The 23,924-nt window shown below is 37.5% G+C and overlaps 1 protein-coding gene across 3 annotated transcripts in view; it reads left to right on the forward strand.

Annotated features, from left to right (window-relative positions):
• Window positions 1-23,924, forward strand: part of LRBA (LPS responsive beige-like anchor protein) — a 401,639-nt gene that overhangs the window by 32,549 nt on the left and 345,166 nt on the right. For all 3 annotated transcript variants that reach the window (XM_027692706.1, XM_027692708.1, XM_027692707.1), the window contains 12 exons: window positions 10,829-11,060; window positions 11,195-11,295; window positions 13,373-13,468; window positions 16,632-16,753; window positions 16,858-16,984; window positions 18,187-18,306; window positions 18,622-18,768; window positions 19,600-19,797; window positions 20,467-20,600; window positions 21,854-21,962; window positions 22,070-22,222; window positions 22,834-23,002. In XM_027692706.1, coding sequence (XP_027548507.1) covers window positions 10,829-11,060; window positions 11,195-11,295; window positions 13,373-13,468; window positions 16,632-16,753; window positions 16,858-16,984; window positions 18,187-18,306; window positions 18,622-18,768; window positions 19,600-19,797; window positions 20,467-20,600; window positions 21,854-21,962; window positions 22,070-22,222; window positions 22,834-23,002 — 1,708 coding nt within the window. The remainder of the gene's footprint in view (window positions 1-10,828; window positions 11,061-11,194; window positions 11,296-13,372; window positions 13,469-16,631; window positions 16,754-16,857; window positions 16,985-18,186; window positions 18,307-18,621; window positions 18,769-19,599; window positions 19,798-20,466; window positions 20,601-21,853; window positions 21,963-22,069; window positions 22,223-22,833; window positions 23,003-23,924) is intronic.

A 23,924-nucleotide genomic window follows, 5' to 3' on the forward strand; every position in this document is an offset into this window, starting at 1 on the left:
TGTAGGCCACTTGTAACAAGCATTATGTATTGGAGTGACATTTCTGTCCTTGCTTTCAATATTGCTTTGTGGGAATTGAAAGAAATAAAAGTAAAAATGGTGTAGTTGTGGAGGCTTTACTGATGTACCTGTTCTCACAGAGGGACCTTTTTCCTCTGGTGTGTTTAGTAGGAATCATTAGTTTAGCAGTGTTTCAATACGCTTAATACACTGGCTTCCAATAATATACATTTTTAAACTCTGAACGATGGAGCGGCAAAAATTTAAGGGGGGCGAGGTGAAATCTGAACCCCCCCCAAAAATTAATTTCTTGGTAAGAATAAACAAAAGGCTGTTATTTATAGTAAACACCCTTTGTTCAAGCCAGGATCATCTGCATGGTTCTCCCACGTTGATCACAGCTACAGAAAATCTAAAAAAATGGCAACATGGAAAGCTGAGTGTTACGTTTCCTGTAGCGTGTCATTTAGTATTTCTTACATCCAGTCTCGTCACTGTCTCTGCTGTAGCTGTGGCAGCAATCTCTACCAATCCTGAGAAGGCAGATGTGGCGTTTTCCCGCTGTTCTGGATCGAGGCAGTGCCAGAAATGACAGAAGCAGATGTGCTGGTTTTTTGTTTCTGTAGGAATTTGTAACCTGGTGCCTTTAGTTGTGCTGAAATTCTCTGCAAGTTGTCCGCTGCATTGTGAAATGTGAGGGCAGGGGAGGAGCTGGCACACATTTGCTTCTGGCACCTGCTATAGGAGGGGCTGTGCTTTTCAGTGGGAGGGGAAATACTTGACATTATGGTTGCTAAATCTGATAAAACCTGCTAGAGCTTTATAAGTAAACTGATTAATCACTTCATCCTGTATTCTTTCTTGACTTTTTGAGCTTCAGTTTATTTCCCATGTAAGTTTATTCTTTGTTATTCTTATACAATTCCATGTCTGGAACATGTTCTCTTTTGTTATTTTTCCGTGATTTTCTTTGTTTATTTTGCCTTTCTCCCTTGTAGCTGTTACTCCTTAGTGTAAGCTGGCAAAATACCTTCACACATGTTTTCTAGAATAACCTTCTTTTTACTCCTAGAATTCAACTGCTACACGCTTTTTAAAATAATATACTTTGCAAGCGTCACTAAGTGGATATCCAATTTAAGTGAAAAGTTACAAAGTTCTGGAAAGAATTGCTTGTGTGAGACTTGCAGGATGCAGACTTCAGATTCTGTAAAGAGTGGTGGCTTCCTACCCTCGACCCTCGATCCACTGTAAAATACCAGATAGATGTGCTGTTTCTGGAGAAAAATATGGAGATATATTGCCTGTTCTCTGGCATCTTACCCATCAGTAAAAAAACAATGTTGAGCATGCACCCCCAATGAATGTATACCTGTTATTTATAGATTATATACAAGTGTTGCTATATTAGTATATTATGTACATTATAAACAATGCAAAAATAAAAATTGAAAAGGGTTAAAAGTTAAAATAGAAATGATTATTAATTTTTATGTTGTATTTAGTAATGATACAAAAAGTATTTTCTTTCTACGCTCCAGAGGATTGTCTTGCACAGCTGCTGAGGTGCACATACCTCACTTTGGATGTACTGGGAAACTTTTCGAGAATTATTTGTTTTCTTAGTTTAGGAAGCCATAATTTTCAGAAGGTCAAATATAGTATGTTATTATACATTAATTATTCTTTTTGGGTATATATATTTTTAGAACTAGTCCTGTTCAGTATAAGTGGCATACACAGGAATAATTGTGTAATTGTTTGTACTTCTTTATAATTGGATGGGGTTTAATACACTTATGATTTCCTTGTACAGTTGAAGTAAATTTAATAATCAGTTAATAGAATCATTAATAAAACTAAATGTTTAAGGGAAACATCTTAAAATGTTTTCCTATTGAATTGTTATTACTGTCTTTGCACACCAACTTGGTTGAAGGAAAGCATATCTTTGATAATCTTCTGCATTTAAGTAATTAATAAAAACCCCAACCTGTTAGTTTGTTCAGATACTGAATACTCACCAGGTTAGAAAATGTAATTTAATTGCAAGGAAGCTTGGGCAAATTGTTTCAGGTAAGTGGTTTTTTTATTTTTTCTAGTTGTCTCCAAATCTTTTATTGGACTTGAATTTTTTTTCTTTCACTGGCCATGGCAAGAGAAGACTCTGTTCCTTGGCGGTGGGAATCAGTCTTTGATCATCTTAACCTGTCTAACTTCTGTGTGGGCCCTTATTTTTAAGTATATGTAAACCACAGTTATATTTGTTCAGATGTGGTGTCAGTGTTGGGTTTTTCCTGACTTGGCCTGTGGGCAGAATGAATTCGCTTCTGCCCACAGCATGCAATGTAAATGTCCTGACTGATGGAGGAGTGCACAAGGAGGGTATTCCCTCTAAAGGCATCCTGACTGTAGGGTTTTTTCCCCACTCTGGACAGCAGATTGGTTTTGTTTGCTGATGGGTGATATTTCCAGAATTGGCAAAAGCTTAAGTGCTTGATGAAGTTGCCCATGTCTGGTTCCTGAAAAAAATCAATTTTTATTTCAAATAAAAGTGTTAGAATAACTTTTAGACATGTAGCTAGGGAGAGAAGTGCTGCAATAATGAAATGGACAGTTGGTACAGTGCTTTGCTATGTGTGTTTCATGCATTTGAGTTTAAATTCAGAGTAATGTAACTCGAGCAGACTTTCTACTGGATGTCATAAAATGACAGATTTCTGATTTTTAAAATGTCAAAACCATAAATCATTAGTTTGCTAAGATTGCACTAGCAAGCTATTAAAGAACATGGCAGTATTTACTGTAGATAAATGCAAATTTAAAAAGGTTCTCTGTATCATGGTTTAAATGATTTATTTGCTTTCAATGCACATATGAATCTAATGTGATGTAAAGATTTAAGATATTTCATTTTCTGCATGGAGCTACAAATTTGCATGTTATTAAAGCATCTCTTGGAGTCATATCTTTCTTGTATGTCTTAAAAGGTATCACAGGCTAAGGTACATTGAAAAAAGTTAATTAAAACAAAAACAGAATTTAATGCTGCTAATACAGGTACTAGAAAGATAGGAATTTGATCTGGATTTGAATATAGTCTGTGGTCATATCTATAGAGATATTTAATGTAAGTCAAACAAGAAAAACTACCCGGTTTTGTAAATACTGTTTGGAGTGTGATGAAATTTAGTCTTGAAATTGATTTTGCAAAAAGTCAACTTGGTAGTTCTTTGTTTCCTCTGGAATTTGAAATAAAGCTTAAGAGTCCTGTGGCCTCCTGAGAAGCACAGGGCCCCTGTGGTCAGCATTTTGCCTTGGAGGAAAGCTGGTAGAGAATCAGTTTTATCCCATCTCCTGTTTTCTTTACTGAACTTTTCCAGTGGCCTGAAGGTTTGCTGGGTGTATCCACTGTTTGATCTGTGCCAGGGTGGTTCCCTGAGCCTCTGGTACTCCTGTTTGGTGTCATGTTCTTGGCAATCCTTTTAGTATCAACTGTCCCACCTCTTGATGGGTCAGTGAAGATTGAGAGAAGGGTAAAATTCCTAATGTTTTACTTGTTTATGCCTTTCATCTTTGGAATATGTTTAATTTCTAGAAGGGAAGACAGAAGCACAGTGCACAATAGTATCACAGAATCATAGAATGGCTTGGGTTGGAAGAGACCTTAAAAAAACCAGCGGAGTGCTTTAACTGCTTAGAGTTATTTAGAATGAGGTATTTGTTTTTAATTTGAACTGTTTGCACTGAGATCACTTTTTGAATGTGCACCAAATACAAATAAATGTAGAATTGTTTTTCCTGTTTGTGCAGGATAAAATTTAACTCTGCTAATCGTTTAACTTACAAGTGGGATTGTTCCCTCTATAAGATACTGAATTTAAGTTTTTGGTATGTACTTTAAAAAAAATAATTTAATAGTTCTTTCTAAAATACATTAAACCCAAAAAGTATAAAATTTGAAATTCATAGTGCTGTTCTCCTTACCCTCATATTTAAAAATATTGCATAGGGCTAATTCTTCCTTGCGTTGCTCTGTTTGCACTGGGACTTCAGCTGCACACTACAAACTGAACTAATTGTGTTAGTGAACTAATCTGACATCAAAATGCTTGCAAACGGAGTGAAAATATTAGATTATTAGCTAGAGTAAATAAAGCATCATTGATTACAGCATAATTATATTCTAAAATTGCTTATTTCCCCTGCCCACCCCCTCCTGTTGGGAAGGAGAAACCCACAGGAAAATGTCATCACCAGGAGGGTGCTTCAGATATATTGTACCTACATGGTCTAGAATTTTGCTTTTGTGTATTTGTTATTTTGGCTGAGAGAGTAATTCTCATGTATGCATAGCTCAGTGCATTTTTAAAGAAAAGTTTTAATCAACTGATTTGTGTCTCAGATTAACTGGGTAGGAGATATTTGCTACTTTTTCCTGTGTAAATTGGTAAACTGCATGTCTTCTATGTTTGCTTTTGCAAAGTTGAAGAACCTCTGGTTTTATAGAAAGCAAGACTTAAAAGTAAACTCTTCTGCTACTTTGAAATTTTATCCTGTCTTATTTCCTCGAGATACAGCTTTTTTTCTTCATTGTGACAGAGCATGAGATATAAGCTGCTGATACAAAGGTGTCTTGGGGAGCAAGAGAATGATACTGTGCTGAGGCTTTGTGTTAGAAGTGTGTAATGCTGGGCTAACAGTCTCAAATACAACATTAGGTGGCAGCAGTAGACCCTTAACACCTTGTGGGAGCTTGTTTCATTTACTTTTAGGCAGTTTTCCAAACAAGAGACATATTTGAAGAAATCTTATTTTAATACAGACCATTTCTGTTGCATCCCTATGCAGGGAAGCAATGGGAATGTTTTTTCCTGAATGATCCATAGTTAATAACAGTATTGAAGAGAATCCCATAAATGTATCGAGGTTAAAGCAGGTGCAATGTTGTTGTGCAATGCCACTGTTGATATGCCTGGTTTAAAATGGATTTCTTATGTGCCAGTTAAATGAGGGTGTAGCCTTTGTTAGGAATTTGGCAATATAGACAAAGCAACTAATTAAGGATAATTTTTTGTCCTTCTTCCTTAACATCTTTTTTCCCTTGTAAAGCAGAGTAGTTTAGTACTATTAGTATTCTTTTTTTATAGTATAACTGTTGGTAGTGATGGATGGGTAGAAATTGGTGACTAGAGCCCGAGGCATCAGCAGGAAAAGTTTGTGGGTTTCTGCTCAAAAAATACCTATTTGCTCTTTGTCTTATGGTTTTTGGTTTTTGATTTGTTTTTAGTTTTATTTGAACTTGGGAGACAGCAAGTCCAGAGTTGGAGCAAGATTTAACAGGACAGTAAAGAAGAATCTGGAATAGAATCTTTCCTTCTGTGAAAGAGTCACTTGCAAATTCGTGGTCTCACTTTACTTTAAAACTTTGTGCTGAGGTAGCAAGTGGCTTTAGATCACCTCCATCTTGCTGGAAGGTTATGATCTTGCCTTTCTTGAGTGGCTCTTTGTGCTTTGTCTAGTTTTTCTATAGTTTTTTTTTTTTACATCCAGGCCTTTTCTGCTTCTTTTTTGCCTCCCTATTAACCTCCCTGGGCCTGAGCCCTGTTTGTCATGATTTCACTGACTTGATGTTCATGCTAGTGTCACTGTTTGATATACTTATCCAAACTATCAACAGGCTTTCCTGCCAAATCTCCTTAGGACTCAGATTTTAATATGTTCTCACCTCCAAGTGTTGTGTTAGTGATAGAAGAGGCTGCATGGAGAAGAGGGGGTGAAGGGCAGAAAATGGATTGCTGCAAATTAGTATGTATGAGTTACTCTCTTTCCCCACGTTTTTCCTCTTCTGTTCTTTAGAAGCCTTTCCAAATCACAACCACCTTTTTATCACGCCCAGGATATGTACCATGGTACTGACTTTTGCTGTTTATTGTGTGCTCTTAGAGGATTTGACTAACTTGGGATCACCCACAATCCTGTGATACTCTTACCCTAAAGAGATTTTAGTTCTGATACTTCCCAAATCTTTGGCATGTAATTTTGGTGATCAATAGATTTGTTTTGAGTTTCTGAATACGTGAAAGGGGAAGGACTTAAGGAGGTGAATTATCTCTTTGGTGGAAGATAAGAATAAATGTAGGCAAAGAATATTTTATTTGTTGTTACTCAGGAACCTTATAGCTGAAATGAATCCATTTTGTTTGTGTTTTCCAGAAGCTGCATTCAGACTTGGTCATCAAGGGTTGAAAACCACAGGGTTTTCTTGTTTGGTTGGGGGTTTTTGTGGTTTTTTGGGGTTTTTTTTAGCCTTGGGTTAACTGACATGATGTAAAATTGCATTAAGAATAGAACCACTTTGGATAACATGGTTATTTTGTAAACTGAGGTAAAAAGTAGGGCGTATATAAAACCTTTAATTGTTGAAGTAGCAATTGGTTTAGTTTCAGCACATTGTTCTTCATGTTTATCTTGTGTAAGTACCTTAATTTTATGAATAGAAGATTTTCGGCTTTTATCAGCTTTTTACATGCAGCTTTGCAGCTCCTTATTAAGCATAAAATTTAAAAATTTTCAGTGAGATAGAGTCAGCCTATTTGACTGTTTTTTTTTAGTTTGTGGGGTAGATGTTTTCCACTGGATAGGCATTGTCCATACTCCTTATTTTCAACATTCTAAAAAAGCAATTCTGAGTTTACAGAATCATCATCTTGAGGTAAAGGGAGGTCACAGTTTGGTTGATAGTCCTTCATCCTGGCTTTAGGGAACAAGTACTTGGTGTCTAGGTTATCTAACAACCAGGAGGATGAGGAAGCTCTGTAGAAGTGAAGTCTTTTTTTGAAGTTTGAGGTAAAAATGAGAAGATTCAGCCGTGTAGTTCTCCCAAGTATAGCGAAATTGGCTTTTCCAGGAGAAATGCTCACTTTGGACTTAGTTTCTTTTTTTTGTGTGTGTGTATTATAGGTATTGAAATACCTTTTCTCACATTTTCTTACAAGCTTTTGAAATATTTTATGTCTGTTAGTGGGAGAAATAATTTAAATTAGATTAATAATCTAGATCATGATCTTTGAGGAAAGTGGACCTTGACTGAGCTTATTCTAATCTGTTTTCTGCATGCTGTAGTTTGGTAGTTGTTCACCCAAGCAGTGCATCATCTCTTATATCTTGATCACTTCCTGGCAAAGAGAGGTTTTGTGTGTTTCATTTGGCTTTTTGGTTCTCTTTAGAAGTGTTGCTACTTTATACTTAAAATTAGTGCTATTATGTTGACTTCTCATTAGTTTAATTCTCTAAAGGAAAAAAAAAATTACACTCTCTGCACATGTAGTAAAAAATTGCTCCCTGTTCTCAGTCAGCCAAATGTAGAAACATTTTATGAAAAAGCTTGAGCTATTGGCTTAGTTTATATATATTTTTAAAGGTAAATATAGCTAGCAAAGTCTAAAATTTGTGAGGATGTATTTGAATACTGCCCTTTAAAGCCATTCCTGTAAGCTTACACTTAATTCTACACGCTGAAGAAAGAAAACGTTATGCCACCCTGTAGGTTGCTATAAAGATTGTTTATGCAGCTCAGCATAGGACTTAAAATACGTTGAATTGGAGAATTTTGAAAAATGTACTGTGCGACATAGGAGACCAAATCATGCTAAAGTGCAAGGAAAGACTATACATCAGTTCAAAGGCTACATTATTCAAAAAAATACAACCATAAAAAAGGTAATAAGATTACATTCTCACACTTCATGGCTAGTAAGGTGCATTAAGCTGCTCAGATATTCATAACTTACTGTGACATTTGGGAAGATTACATTTTGCTGTGCACAGCCATTACTGCAGCTCAGATAATAACTAGCCAACGCGTGGACCTGGATTATGATCCCTGTCATTGGAAACAAATTTGTGTTTGGAAGGTTGATCAGCTTCAAATCACCATTAGAAAGGGTTAATATGACATACTGGGGGGGATGTGTGTGTGCTTATGTGTATCTAATGGGGATGCATACATATAGTACATCAGCTGCACTGGGCCTTGGGTATTCTGCTTTCTCTGGGTAATGTTTTTTGTCCTCACTTTCCTTAAAGGAAGTGTTAAAATGGGAATTACTTTTTTTACCATGGCATATTATTTCTAGAATGTACTTGCTGAAATGCTTGTGTTTGCAGATTAGATTGGAAACCTAATTTGACAGCTTCCTGGATGGGTGGTTACTGATAATAGTGTATCTAGCCAAAAATGAAAGATTGGTGGTGTAGACTATGGGGTGAAGGTAAGGTCACCTCTAGTTGCTGTATATGGTTTTGGTGTGATAATTGAATGTTGGCTGATAGTTAAAACCAAATGCATAAAGAGTTGAATTTCTTGTTAAGAATTAGCAGGTGGTTTGTGACTAGAATTTAACCTTCAGCTGTTGTCTCTCCACACCGAATGCTGTATTTTCTTTTTTTCTTCATGGTAAGAAGGAGAGCAGTTTCTTGAGGAATACCTCAGTTTTGTAGAGGATAAATTTAGTGTAAAATGAAGTGTAACATTGATTATGTGTTATGTTTTCAAATGCTCTGTTGTTCAGGTTTTATTTAAGGAGGGTGTCCTCTTTCATTTGCATTTGTTTTGAGATAATTCTGTGTTAATTCATTCTGCTCAGTATTCGCCCCTGAATTTTACCTTACAGAGCTTTCTTGAAGTAGGCCTCTGCTCCATCTTTTGGAAGGGGAAAACTAAGGCTTGGAGAATGGTAATGATTTGATAGATTTGTTTGAGTTGACAGCATGAGTTGATATAGAGAACCTGGGAATATAATTCAAGTCTCCCCATTCAGTTCCTATGGTTTCCCTAGATATTCAGGAAGCATCTGATAGTAAATTGTATAATTATTTTTCAAGATCAAGAGAGGAGAAAATGGAAAATTGTAAATTACTGTTTAGAAATTGTTGCCGTGAGACATTGTCTATTCTGTCATAAAAGCAGTAACTTTCTCTGCTTCTTGTGGTGTTTGGCATTACTGATTTATGCCCAGAAGTCCAAAGATTGCTTCTTCAAAGTGACAAGATTTAGACACTTGAGGAAAATGTATGGTAATTTCAGTGGTTAATGAAGACCATATATTCTGTTCCATTGGGTAAGTTTATCTTTGGATCCTGACTAGCTGAGAGAAGCTGTTGGAGCTAATATGGAAGCAAGTTAGTGTGTGCATTTTGGGGCAGTTTTGACATGGTATGACTTCAGCAGTGACAGCACTGAAGCTGTTAATGGTCAAAGCCTGTGAAAGGAACACCACGTAGGACAGAAATAATGTCTTTTATTAAACAAATTTGTAAAAGTGAGAATGAGTTGAAATATTCCTAAACATGAGTCCATTTTGATAATTTGAGTTGATGCTATTTGCATTCCTGTTTGTATGCTGGTATATAATGGGTAGTTTAGCAAGCATGGCCTGACCTTGAATATTGTGGCAGTTTGGGCACTGCAACACAAGAAAGACACTAAACTATTAGAGAGTGTCCAAAGGAGGGCAATGAAGATGGTGAAGGGCCTTGAGGGGAAGCCATAAGAGGAGTGGCTGAGGGCACTTGGGCTGTTCAGCCTGGAGAAGAGGAGACTGAGGGGAGACCTCACTGCAGTTACAAATTCCTCGAGAGGGGAAGAGGAAGGGCAGGCACTGATCTCTGCTCTGTGGGGACCAATGACAGGACCCAAGGGAATGGCCTGAAGTTGTGTCAGGGGAGGTTTAGGTTGGATGTTATAAAAAGGTTCTTCACCCAGAGGGTGGTTGGGCACTGGAACAGGCTCCCCAGGGCAGTGGTCACAGCACGAAGCCTGACAGAGTTCAAGAAGCATTTGGATGATACTCTCAGGCACATGATGTGACTCTTGGGAATGGTTCTGTGCAGGGCCAGAAGTTGGACTTGGTGATCCTTGTGGGTTCCATTCAACTCAGCATATTCTTTGATTTTTAAGGTTACTACAGTTCTAAAATCCAAGAGAACTTTAAAGAATGGAGAGAGGGAATTGGGATAAAGGATTTTAGTTAGTACAGTGCATCTTTCTTTCAATTGGAATTTTCGTTTTATTGAGTAGATGAACGATTGGAGCAGGTTATTTTGTTCCCCTCTCCACCTCCTTGGCACGCACATATGTGGTTAGTTATTGAGTGTATGTTCAAATTAGTCATGCCTCTAGGGAACCTGAAATACTACAGGATTTAAGTGTCATACCCAAAGCATTGTCAAAGGCTTGGAACGGTGCTGCTGTTCCACATTCATGCAAATACAGCAGGCCTTTGATTCCTTTTACTACCTGTGACTGCTAATTAATCTGGCAGTTCCTACTTAACCAGCTGTATTCAGTATCTCAGGAATGTGTCTTAGGTGCTCATAAGTGCTAATATTTCTGATGTGCATCAGCTCCTTTTGGCTAGAATTGCTCTCTTACCTGAGGAGTGTTAAGCTCATGCAAAGGAAAGCTCTTAGGGCACTCCAGGCCACTTAAGGAATCTTGGCTGCTTTGGCACTCTCACCTGTTTTAGAGCACTCACTTGATGTCCTCAGCTTTGTGGGACAACTCAGGACATCTGTATCTTAAGCTACCCAAATGTTTTTCTGCAGCCATTGTCTGATAGTAAGTGACACCTTAGGAACACCTTTGTTATTTAATAGAACTTAAAACAGAAGAAAAATGAGACAATATATTGATATTGGCCTCATTATGGTTTTTTTAGCCTACTTCTTTGATAGTTTTCTTCTTGCAGAATGAAGAACTTCAAACATGGAACAGTACTTTGATACAGTTGTCTGAAGTTTTTTTTAAAATATTTTTGTCTGAAAGCTTGTCGGAGGCCAATTTGACTTGGAAATGAACTTCATCATCCAAGAAGTAGAGGGCATCACCTGCATGTTGGACTTGCTGGATAAATGTGACGTGACCTGCCAGGCTGAGGTGTGGAGCATGTTTACAGCAATCCTAAAGAAAAGTATCCGCAATCTACAGGCGTGCACGGAAGTGGGGCTGGTTGAACAGGTGCTCAAGAGGATTGACAAAGCTGACAACATGATTGCAGGTACAGTTTCACCCAGTGTATGACTCAAACTGTGTTTCTTCTACGTAAAACCTCATGGACGCATTAATTAAATGGTAGAAATTTGACACTGCATTTTATCAAGCACTTATGTTCCTGTTCTTTTTCCTTTTCAGATCTCTTAGTAGATATGCTGGGTGTGTTGGCGAGCTATAACTTGACAGTTCGAGAGCTAAAGTTATTCTTCAGCAAGCTTCAAGGAGAAAAAGGGAGATGGGTAAAGGAAAACACAAAACTGAAACCATTTTTGTGGTGTTGCTTATGTTTTTCTTAATGTTCACAAGTTAAGACTTGTTCATAAACTTTATAATAAACAAATTTTGAATGTACCAAAAATACAGGAAGCTTTCTTGTACTATATCAGTGAACCTTTTTACCTGCAAGCAATTAAAATACAGAGAGTAGAACAGTGACGAAATTAAATTTCTTCTTGGATCTGTGGACTGGATTGGTCTTTCTGAAGACCTGGGAATAATATGGTGACTCTGAGCAAGTGTTTTTATGCACGTGATTTTATTTTTGTGATTCCAGGCATGTGAAATTGAAGGAAAAAGGCTTAATATTTTTTTATTTGAAGTCATGAGAGAGAAATAAATTAAAAATGCCTACAGAGGCAGTTCCATCTGCTCATATTTTTGCATTGCTCTACTTTACCTGAAGGTTGAAAAAGCTTATCCAGTTAGGAAAGTGAGAATTTTTGGCAGAAATTGAATTGAAGGAAGTAAATTCCACTGAAAAACTATATCATTTTTCTCCTGTTCCTGTGTAAAACAGAAAGGGAGAAGAGGGTCTCCTTTTACTGTTGAGAACCTCATTCCCTAAAGTAAAAATGTGTGTGTTGTAGAGGCCGCTGGAGAAAGTTTTGATTAACACGCAATTGTTTTGCTGGACTTGGAAATTATTTTAACAATCGTTTTACCTGATTTGAATTTTAATTCAGCTCCTGTTATCTCTAAATAGTCTACCTAGTGTAGAGAAAAGGTAGCACAGTGTCTCTGTTGACTTAAAATAATTTTAAAAAAGAGTATTCAATATAACAGCAAGTATGCACACATAATACAGCAAATTTTAAAAGACCCTTTGAAATAAATAAGTTTGGAGATCTTAACCCGGTTAAATAAAAATACTCTTAACTTCATAGATGATTTAAACTTAATTGAACATACAGAGCATATTTAACCATAGATTAAAGTGGCCTCTTTAACTTTTTCATTTCCTGTCTCTCTGCTATTTGCATTTAATATCCTTTCTTTATTAAAGACTAAATACAGAGTAAAGGAAGAGAAAAATGCCGCTATTGCATTGCTGTTGTACAACTTCATAAATCTTAAAATCAGCAGTACTTTAAGGATACCAAGTATTTTGCTACTACACAAATTACCTGGTCAAATTGTATAGCGCTGAAGACATCTAAGCAGTTCTCAGCATTTCCTCCTCAATTTGAATTCAGGTTCTTGAAGTGCTGTTTAGCTGACTGTAATTTTGGTACATTTGAAATACTTGTAACACATCATGCAATGCTTAGTTTTCAGAGGCTGACTGTTTACAAGAGGGGGAAAAAGGGCACTTTCAGGAAAATATCAGAATTATAAAATTGTAGTTTAAAAATAGATCTCCCAGAAGGTTGCTGTGTGATGAAAGAAGACTCACAAAATTGTCCTGTGACTGTTACCAGTATTTGCTGTACTTCTGTTGTTGTGAGCTCATATACTTGATTTGGAGTTTATAGTTACTGAGTATTACAACAAAATCAGTGCAGAATTAGGATGGTGGGAAGGTGTTAAGTATTCACACTGAGCACTCAGTTTAGGTGCTTCAAACTGCCTTTGAGAATTTAATCTTTCTCCATGGGCTTACAAGTCAGTTTAATGTTGTTTATGACTGTAGTCCTGATGAAAATAATCCTGTCTCCTGGTCCTCCTTTTGCTAGAATTCCCTATCTCCTTTGTGCTGGCACAGGTTTCACGCCATCACGATCCAGAACAGCTGTAATTAAAAATTAGTTTCCATTTGTTTTTCCTAAATTAGTTTTCATCTGAATCAGGTAATTTTCTTCAGCTTACTGCAAAGTCACACAGACTGCTGATGGGAATGAACAGATAGAGGGAGGAACCAACACTGAGGGTCAGTTTAGTTTGTGCTGGGTGAAAGTGGCTCTGGTCTTAAAGTCCCTACTTAGGTTGCCTAATTGTCTTAAAGTTTTAAAATGTCTTAAAATTAATTTTTTGTGTGTTTATAGTATTTCTTATAGGTTTGTTTTATTTATTTACAAGTGTAATAATTCTCTTTGTCAGCCACCGCATGCTGGGAAGTTACTGTCTGTGTTAAAACACATGCCTCAGAAGTACGGACCTGATGCCTTCTTCAACTTTCCAGGAAAAAGTGCTGCAGTATGTAGATATTTTAAGTCTCTTGTTTGTTCATCTGTTTTTCTATTATGGCCATTGGTTGTTTTCATTTGTGGTGTTCTTTGTCTCATCTGTCATTGTCACAGGAGTTTTAACCAGATTTTTTTCTCTGCCCGCCACCTACATTGTGCCTGAATAAATCGTGCTTATAATAGATGTGCAATATCACTATAGAAGGACAAATACTATTACACAAAGAATGGATATAAATGAGGCTGCTTTTTTCGATTTTGTTATTTTTTTCAGACTGGTTCAGTTACATCTTGTTGCAAGAAAAATCTACCTGCTTTTCTCCCCTCATGTTTTGATAGGAATGGTGCTTGTGTTAGTATCCAGTACGTGTGAGAGTGGCTTTCTGGTGGATTGAGCTTGGCTGGATGCCTGGTGCCCACCAAATCCGCTCTATCACTCCCCTCCTCACCTGGGCAGGGGAGAGAAAATACAATGAAAGGCTTGTGGGTTGAGATGAGGACAGGGAGAGATCACTCAATAGCTGCCATCACTAGCAAAACAGGCTCAACTTGGGGACATTAATTTAGTCTAGTATGAATCAAATCAGAGTGGGGTAATGAGACATAAAAACTAAATCTTAAAACACCTCCCCTGCACTTCTTCCTTCTTCCCAGGCTCCACTTCACTCCTGATTTCTCTACCTCCTGCCCCTGAGTGGCTCAGGGGGACAGGAAATGGGGAATGCAGTCAGTTCATCACATATTGTCTTTGCTGCTCTTTCCTCCTCACAGTCTTCCTCTGGAGTTCCCCCTGTTGAGATAGCCCTTCATGAACTTCTCCAGTGTGGGTCCTTCTCACGCACTGCTGTCCTTCAGGAGCAGGCTGCTCCAGCATGGGTCCCCCACAGGGTCACGAGTCCTGCCAGCAAACCTGCTCCAGTGTGGGCTTCTCCATGGGACCACAGGTCCTGCCAGGAGCCTGCTCCAGCATGGGCTTCTCACGGGGTCACAGCCTCCTTTGGGCCTCACCAGCTCCTCCATGGGCTGCAGGTGGATCTCTGCTCCACTGCAGACCTCCATGGGCTGCAGGGACACAGCTGCCTGTCCATGGCCTGCACCACAGGCTGCAGGGGAGTCTCAGCTCTGGCGCTTGGAGCATCTCCTCCACCTCCTTCTGCGCTGACCTTGATGTCTGCAGAGCTGTTTCTTTCTCAATCTCGCTCCTCTCTCCAGCTGAAGTTGCCATTCTCCTTGTTAAATATTTTATCCCAGAGGTGCTGTACCATCACTGACAGGCTCATCCTTGGCCAGCGGTGGGTCCATCTTGGAGCACTGGCTCTACTGGACATGGGGGAAGCTTCTAGAGGCTTTTTACAGAAGACATCCCTTTAGCCCCCCACTAGCAAAACCTTGCCACACATACCCAATACAGCCTTACATCTACCTTTGCTAGTGAAACCACAAAAAGTATTGAACTAGAAGTGGTTCCACTTGTACCATTTAAAATTATTTTTAATGATTGGATGATGTGAGTAACATATATTGCTTAGAAGAATTCTCTGAGAAAACATAGATCCTAAACATTTATATGCTGAACAATACGGAAAAAGATTAAATTTAGCCATGATTAGTCTTTTTGTAATTGTTCAAGTGGTCAAACAATTAATTTTTAAGTTCTGTGGTCTTCACTTGAAAAAGAATTTGAATCTAAATAGGTAGTTGGAAAGCTCTGTGCAAAATCTTCTGTAGGAATTCAAGTATGTCAACACTTTTGCTTCTGAAATTGTAGGATGAAAAATTATGTTCAAAATTTCATGCTTAATTCAGAACAAGATTTGAATAAGATTTATCAGATGACTCTTTCCAGTTTTCTTCACATAAACCCATTACCTTTCAGCCCTGGTGGTTTGAGATTAAATTTCACCAACTTGATGACATAATGAATTTTTTTTGAAATGAAAACTTGAGACTGAAAAATGCAGGCTATTAGAAAAATGCTTTTGCAGTTTTATCACGTGCAACAGAACTTGGCAATAAACAGACATGTTTTTGTTCCTTTAGGATATTCATGTAGTGTTTCTGTATTTAACTTCTATTAATTATGTTGAGTGCTTGAACCATATGTGGTATTGGGGTGCCTCAGTAACCTTAATGTGAATATTCTTATATATTTTTAAATTTAGAAGTCTAAGAAATTAAGTATTCATTATAATTACTTCAAGATCCATTGTGAGTTAAATCAAGTGATAGTCCTACCAGTTTCCAAAAGCTGGGCTCGGACAGGCAGACTGATTAGTTGACTGGTATAGAGAAGGATTTATAACATTTTCTTTGGACAGGAGTAGCTGAATGGATCATGGGAGCATAATAAAGAGTCTGGCAACACTTGAGTTCTTTGATGTTTTTTTGTTCATTGGTATTGATCATCTTGACAGCATCTTTGATCAGAGGTTATGGCAGTTTTAGTTGAAGTGTGTATTGCAAATCTGTACAGCAAAACAGTGGAAAGTTGATAGTAATGTTAAAAAAAACCCGTAACCAAACAAAAAAATCCCAAACAATAAAACCCAACTGTTTGAAACAAAGGGAACCAACATAGAGTTTGTAACTTAGGAGCTTTTGGGCTAACAAAGCCCATGTTTGAGATGAGGATTTTGGCTAGTGGGGATTGTATTAACTTTCTTTTAAGGAAGTTTATGATTCTGGCATATTTCTCACTGGAAATCTATGTAGACATGAGTTTCAAGAGAGAAAAGAATCTGTTAAGTGAAATGTGCACAGCTTTTCCTTCATAATCGGTTATTTTTCTAAATACCAACACTATGTGAAGTTAAGTTTATAAATCTGATTATTCTGTCAGGTTACCACAAAACCAAATCTACTTAAATTTGCCTTTTGAGAAGTTATTATACTCTGTCTTCAACTAAAGAATTTGAGTTTTAAAATGTAACTTACTATTAATAATCTTCTTTGAGATATAAAGACCAGTTTTTAAATATTTAGATGAATTAAATATCATAACAATTACAAAAAGCACAAGTTAGGCCAGATCTTTTTTAAGAATAAAGAAAAGTGTACACATCTGCAGTATGTGTCTGTGTATCAGTATACATTTGTAGAGTGTGTCTTGACCTGTATACTTTTACTGTTGTGATGTTGATCTTTCTCCATGAATAACTTTTTGCTTCCTTTAGGCTATTGCCTTACCTCCTATAGCCAAGTGGCCATACCAAAATGGATTTACTTTCCACACTTGGCTAAGAATGGATCCTGTAAATAATATTAATGTGGATAAGGATAAGCCTTACTTATATTGGTGAGTACTATGTAAAACCACATTTCTGATGTTCATTTTCTATTCATTGTTCAATGATTTCTGCATCCATCTATGTATGTGCTGATTTTGTTCTAATTTGTCAGTTTTCGAACAAACAAAGGACTTGGTTATTCTGCTCACTTTGTTGGAGGCTGCCTGATTGTAACATCCATAAAATCAAAGGGAAAAGGTTTCCAGCATTGTGTAAAATTTGATTTCAAGCCACAAAAGGTGAGTAACGATAATAAAATCTTTCAAATAGGTTTAATGAATTTAAAATTGTAGCCTGGGAGTGTGTGTTGTAGCTATTGATTAGGCTCATCTTTCTGTACAACAGAAGTTACATTGGAATGAGCAAAACAAATTTGTGTTCTGAAATCTTATTTCTTTTTAATTATGCAGTGTATAAGAAAGCTTACTAGACGTTTTATGAATTTTTGAGACTTGTGTGAGTTCTCTCAGAATTCTTAGTACATAGACACAGCTTGAAAGTGAAAATGCTTGTGATTTTTTTTTTCCTTCTTTGTTTTCTCATACCTCCAGACATTCTCTTCTCCTTTTTCTAAAAGGTTTTGCTAAAGCTCCCCTTTATATCATCACTTACTCCATGTGGGCAAATGCAGTGTTATTTTAAGAGAGCACATATACTAACCTACATTTAGTTTTCTTAATCAAGCAAAGGCCATTAATAGGAGTTTGGTGGTCTTACATGTGGTAGAAAACAGATCATTCTTGAAAGAATGTTATGCTTTTTCATCCAGGTTGTCCAGCAAGTAGTCTCCTTGCATTTGCTGCTGTATTCTATGTATCTTTTTAAATGTAAGAATTAAAATGTGAGTTGATTTTATTGCTGATATTCAAGGCTGTCTTGCCTATTAAGTAGTGTTATACAATGTTGAATATCTCCTTTTTCAATTAGATATTCTGCTAATGTTTCTGGAGCAACTGGTGTAAACATTCTGTGGGAGAACAGACCTCCTCAGGAATTTCTTATCAGTAATCCTTTGCTGTAAATATGGATTCTGTTTGTGATAATTTGACATGCACAGCCTTTGAAAGGCTTTAGTCTGGAGCCATCCTTGCTCTTTGGAATGACGTAGCAGTCCATCATGTACGAGTAACCCAGCTTAGAACTTATTTACACAGTGGTTTCAGTGTAAGTTCAATTCAGCAGTGCCATAAAGATTTTTTAAGTTATATGGCATAAATATCTTTTAAGCTTCTTTGTCATCTTTTTGTGGAAAAAATGGCATAATATCCCTTGACATAGCAATGTGAGAAAACTCACCAGTGACTTATTAATCTTTTCTACTTCAAATACATTTGTCAGTCTTAACTTATTTCTCGTAAATTTGCTCTACTAAGCCCTACTTGAATGGTAAACCTTCTTTAGGTATCTGTAGAATTATGTCAATTGTTTTCTTATTGTTTAGTGGTATATGGTTACTATAGTGCACATCTACAACCGCTGGAAGAACAGTGAACTTCGATGTTATGTCAATGGGGAACTGGCATCTTATGGAGAAATAACATGGTTTGTCAACACCAGTGATGTAAGTAATCCCTGTGCATTAGTACCTATAGTTAGTTGATCATATCGATGGAGTATATAATTATTCTTTTCCATTTTATTACTAAACCTCCCCCATTTCGTGCATTTTTAAAAAATGTTGAAATAAAAATAGTAACTTTTTGGTAGAGGAGTAAATTGTGCTTTTATACATCTCAGAACTTTAAAGTTGTTTCTGCTGAGACCCTCAAATACTTGTTTATATAAAAATATTCCCTGATAAAATGTGTATTGTTTTTGTATAATTTGTTTGTGTAGCACAGATTAACCCTGTTACTGGGTTCTGTTTTATTTTCAGACATTTGACAAATGTTTCCTGGGTTCTTCAGAAACAGCAGATGCCAATCGAGTGTTTTGTGGGCAAATGACATCTGTTTACCTTTTTAGTGAAGCTCTCAATGCTGCTCAGATCTTTGCTATTTATCAGCTTGGTCTGGGGTATAAGGTATGTTAGAATCAACCATTAAAAGTTTAATTGTGCTAAGACTATGGTGGGTTTTAAGAATGTTGTGGCATTGTAACATCATTGTAACATGCGTAAACTCTTCCATGTTTCCTCTGTAAGCCTGTATATCGCCTCACAGACTGCAAGTAAGCGTTGATTCGATTATTTGTTTTCTTGTAAAATAAAAAGAATGATGTTCCCGTTTGAGTCTCAAAATTTCAGTGTTGGTGGCTGGGACAGGGAAAACACCCCTGTTATCTCTGATCAGGTTCGCTTTTTCACTGAGGTTGAAAACTTCAGATGAAGTATGATGTATTTGTTTTAGAAATGTAGCTTTATAGTTGCTTGTGCTAGTTGTTTTTTTTTAACATGTGAAGTTAGTGCCGAGGATTAGTTTTGTTGCAGTGATTTATTATTTGTTTTGTCTTAGCCTGAGGGGCACTAATTGAAGACTGTTATTCCCTAGCAGCTGTACAAACATAAGCTAAAAAAGATGGTTTTATTCTATCTGTTCCTCAATTATTAGTTCCTTCTGAGTGAACACTGCTGACAGTCATGCTGTTTCCAAGCTAATGTGTTTCTTTTATGTTACGCACCATTTTGGCAATGACACTCTTCAGGGGTCAAAAAAATTCTGCAGTTTTAATTCTGTAAAATTGACTTTGAGTCAATGTTCTTATTGAGACTCCTTCTTTATTAAATATTTCTAGATTAAAGAAGCAGTGTTTTAGTCATTTTTTTTGGCAATAGTAATGTTCTGAACTGTATCTTCAATGTGTGTAATCTAATTTTTTTTCTCTTTTCCTTACTCAACCCTGCTTCCCAATCCAGGGAACATTCAAGTTCAAGGCAGAAAGTGATCTCTTCCTCGATGAACATCACAAATTGTTGCTATATGATGGCAAACTATCCAATGCTATTGCTTTTATGTACAATCCAAGGGCTACAGACGCACAGCTGTGTCTAGAGTCATCCCCGAAGGATAACCCTTCTATTTTTGTTCATTCACCACATGCCCTCATGCTGCAGGTATATCAACATTTTCATAGATTTTGAGGATACAATTTTTATTTTTTTTTAAAACCTAAAATCAAGTTTTTATAGGGATTTGGATAAGATTGGGAATTCCTTATAAGTTGGGATTGTTTGGGTTGGCCCTTCTGCTACCTCCCGTTTCTTGAACTAAAGTGAATGCATAAGAATCCTAAGAAAAAATTTGTTCTGTGTAAAGTTACAACCAAAAAAAAGTCAATATTACAAAGGTTGTGTGAGCTTTAAAAATAATCCTTCTTCCTCGTTTCTGACATGTTCCCTTCCCTACCTATCTCCCATCCTTTGCCCTGTTGATATGAAATCCTTTTCTTCCTTATGCTTTGAATGCCTTCATCTATTAAATTGTCAGAACCTTTTCATGTGTTCTGTTCTAGAGTTTCCCTGTTACTAGAGAGTTGTTTTAGAATTTACAAGCCACCTCCTGTGTATTCCTCTGAGGATCTCCACTGTAGACTGTATCTAGAGCAGTAGGTCAGGCAGACTGGACGTTTAGCATGGCTGTGGCAGCCAGTTTGTTGTTCTTGCTATTTCTTTTTATTTGGCAATAATACAGCTCTTATATTGAAGACATTAAAAACTATTTTTAATGAACTTCTTAACAGTTTCTGAAGGAGGTTTCAGTATTTCTTGTTTCTTCTTTCTCAGGATGTGAAAGCAGTCTTAACGCACTCTATCCAAAGTGCCCTGCACTCCATTGGAGGAGTGCAGGTGCTTTTCCCTCTCTTTGCACAGTTAGACTACAGGCAATATTCATCGGATCACATTGACACAACTATTTGGTGAGTGAATGTACTTATTGTGTCCTGTTCTTTGTTTCTTTGTAAGTAAAGGAAATTACCTATTGCTTTATTAAATGGCATAGTAGTTTGCTTTGTCTTGTGTGACAGTGAGTTATGTGTAACAACAAAAAGGTGGCCTTGCCACAGGCAGGACCTCAAAGTGATGTGCTTGTTTGCACCAAATGTTCTCTTAAAGTTCACAAAGAACCAAAATGTACACATTGTATACTTCACAATTTTTTGTGTAGGAGAATTATGAATGATTCTTTTGAACTTATTCCTGTCATGGAGAAAATTCAGTAGGGAAGGCTTCAAGAGAAATTCCAGAAAGGATCAATTTTTCAGTCATTGCTTGGAAATTTTTTTTTAACCCTCAGACTTTTTTGAAGATACTGTTACTTAGGGTTACTGCCAGGCTTTTCCTGTGGTTAGAGCTCTGTTTCAAGTACATCCAACTTCTGAACATCCAGGTACAGAAGCTGGTGGAACTCCTAAGTTAGAGATGGTAATGGTAACAAAGGGATTGCTTTTTAGAATTCTGGTGTAGTTTGCTTTGTTTCGTTGCAATTGTGGTTTCATGGCTGTTTAAAGATGAGTTGTATCCATACTGTTGCTAAGAAGGAGTGGTCACAATGTTCCTTCAGTCTATTTGGACATGCCTGGAAGTCTCCTGAGCTGACTTAGGCTTGGGCATCTGTGTGATAAGTCAGGGATTTGCTTTAGTTGCAAACTGGCCCAGCAATAGAGGAGTTTTCAGCTGGCTGAGATCTTGATCCATAGACACTAGTGTTGTGACACGAGGGGCGGGACAGGAACATTCCTTCTGGCAGCAGCACAGAGCTGAATTAGCTTGAATCAATACTAAAGCTTTGTCTAGAAAAATATCTGCTCATCTGAAATCCATAGGAAGAAGAATGGCATTTGTTACTGATCTTGCGAAAGTCTGTAAGTGGAATACAAAGCAGAGAGAAGTACAAGGTTAACTGTTGCCTTTCTGCAAGAACGTATTTTCAAAAGAATTTTGCTGTTGCACAGTTATTTTAGAGTCCAGGATTTCAAGTTAGAAAAATATTAATAAAAAGCAAGTTACAGTTTTCAAAATTTAGTCTTGCTTTTTGTTTTAATAGTTCTGATTTGAGCATTTATATAATACATTGAATGTATCTCTGGGCTGTGTGATGGAAGTGTTAATTTGGAAATATTTTCTGTCTTGTTGTTTAGAACATTTTTGTTTACTAAACCATGTTTTCCAGTTCTACTTTATTGGCATTCATCATGGAATTGTTGAAGAACTCTATTGCTATGCAAGAACAGATGCTTTCCTGTAAAGGCTTCCTCGTGATAGGATATAGCCTAGAAAAGGTAAAGCAAATATTTCTTGATATCTTACATGAGCGTTGAATTTCTTTGAGAGAAATACTTTTCTTAGACTGTTACAGGACTCTCCTTAAGCAGATCTTCTTTTACAGTCTTCCAAAGCCCATGTTACCCGAGCTGTTCTAGAACTTTGCCTTGCCTTCTCCAAATACTTGAGCAACTTACACAATGGGGTGCCCTTGCTGAAGCAGCTGTGTGATCATGTTCTCCTTAATCCTGCCATATGGATTCATATCCCAGCACAGGTAAAATTGCTCATTCTTCTAAATAGAATAGTTATGATGTATTCATTTGAGAGTGTTGAAACTAAGCCTGAACTCCAAGAGTTACAGGTCTTTGCTCCCCAGCAGAAATCATACAGGAATTGTTTTCAGACAATAGCTGTCAAGTTTTGCAGACTCCCAAGGTTTTCAGGGAGTTTGGAAACCTGCAGGGTTCTGCAGAAGAGAGTTGTAAGTAACTTTTGGAGTCCTTGACCCAAACTGAGAGGGAATTTTGGATGGACTAGTTGGCAAAAACTCAGCAAATTTTAAAGAGCAAATTATGCTTTGAAGTATTCATTTAAATTGACAGTGAGTATTTTTGTTTTGGTGAATCTCTGTTCTGAGTGTGAACAACTTTGGTCAAAACTCACCAGTTGGTTCTATTTGAAATCTTACCAGCACTCCACAGTTTTAGAAATATAATGAAGTTTTTCATCAATTTGCAAAGGTTTTAAGGGCTTTGTGACTGAGCTGTGCAGAGAAAATCTATTTCTCTAAGACATTTTAATAGATGAAATTTAAGAATTTATTTGTCTGACATGCTGTAATTTAGGAACAAAAGTGATTTTTGTTCTCCTGATTGTATGTTGTAGGCTCAGCTGACCCTGTACACTTACCTGTCTACTGAGTTCATTGCCACTGTTAACATATATGGAGCAATCCGACGGGTTGGGACAGTTCTTTTGGTCATGCACACCCTAAAGTATTACTACTGGGTAGTGAACCCTCAGGATCGCAGTGGTATAACTCCCAAGGGCATAGGTATGTATGTATATTAATTTTTACTCTCACAATCTGATCTTTATTTTTAAGAAGTGTTGTATGCAATGTATAGAATAGAACTGTGAATGTTCCCTTTAATGGGGTGGGTTCCCTGTAACAGTTCAGACAGTGTACTTTTGTCCTTGAAAGATTTTTTTTCGCAATCTAAAGGAAATTTCTTCAGAAGTCATATTGTGCTGGTTTAAAGGTAAACTGGCAGGAGAACCCAACTCAAAAGAGATTATAAGTCAGAGTTACAATTTAATAAAAATAATACAATAAACACAATTATACGGACAAACAATTGGTTTTAACCCACAAAACCCAGATGTTATAACCCTGCACCCTGGGGCACGAACAGAATGGTGTTCATTGGCCCCCGTGCTGAGCCCCACGTGGTCCCCCTGAGTCCAAAGTAAAAGGAAAAGAAAACTTGTTGGTGAGAATGCTGATCGAAGTCTGGTTGAGAGTGGTGATCGCAGTCTGGTCGAGGTTCTGGTCCTCCTCTGGATCTGACGAGTGGCCCAGAAGTCCCAAGACCCCAAGATTATATACACTCAGGTTCGAGTGGGAATGCTCAGTACCTCCCCCAGTCAGCTGACTAGGGGGTAGCACCCAGCCCATCCACAAGGGATTTAAACAGCTGCTGGCAGTGTGGTGAACAGGAGTGGGCAAACAGGGACGTGGCGCCTTTTGACGTGGCGCCTTTTGACGTGGCGCCTTTTGACGTGGCGCCTTTTGACGTGGCGCCTTTTGACGTGGCGCCTTTTGACGTGGCGCCTTTTGACGTGGCGCCTTTTGACGTGGCGCCTTTTGACGTGGCGCCTTTTGACGTGGCGCCTTTTGACGTGGCGCCTTTTGACGTGGCGCCTTTTGACGTGGCGCCTTTTGACGTGGCGCCTTTTGACGTGGCGCCTTTTGA

Source organism: Neopelma chrysocephalum, unplaced genomic scaffold (genome assembly GCF_003984885.1).
Source record: "Neopelma chrysocephalum unplaced genomic scaffold, ASM398488v2 Primary Assembly neopelma1_88, whole genome shotgun sequence".
In the NCBI taxonomy this organism is placed as follows: Eukaryota; Metazoa; Chordata; class Aves; order Passeriformes; family Pipridae; genus Neopelma; species Neopelma chrysocephalum.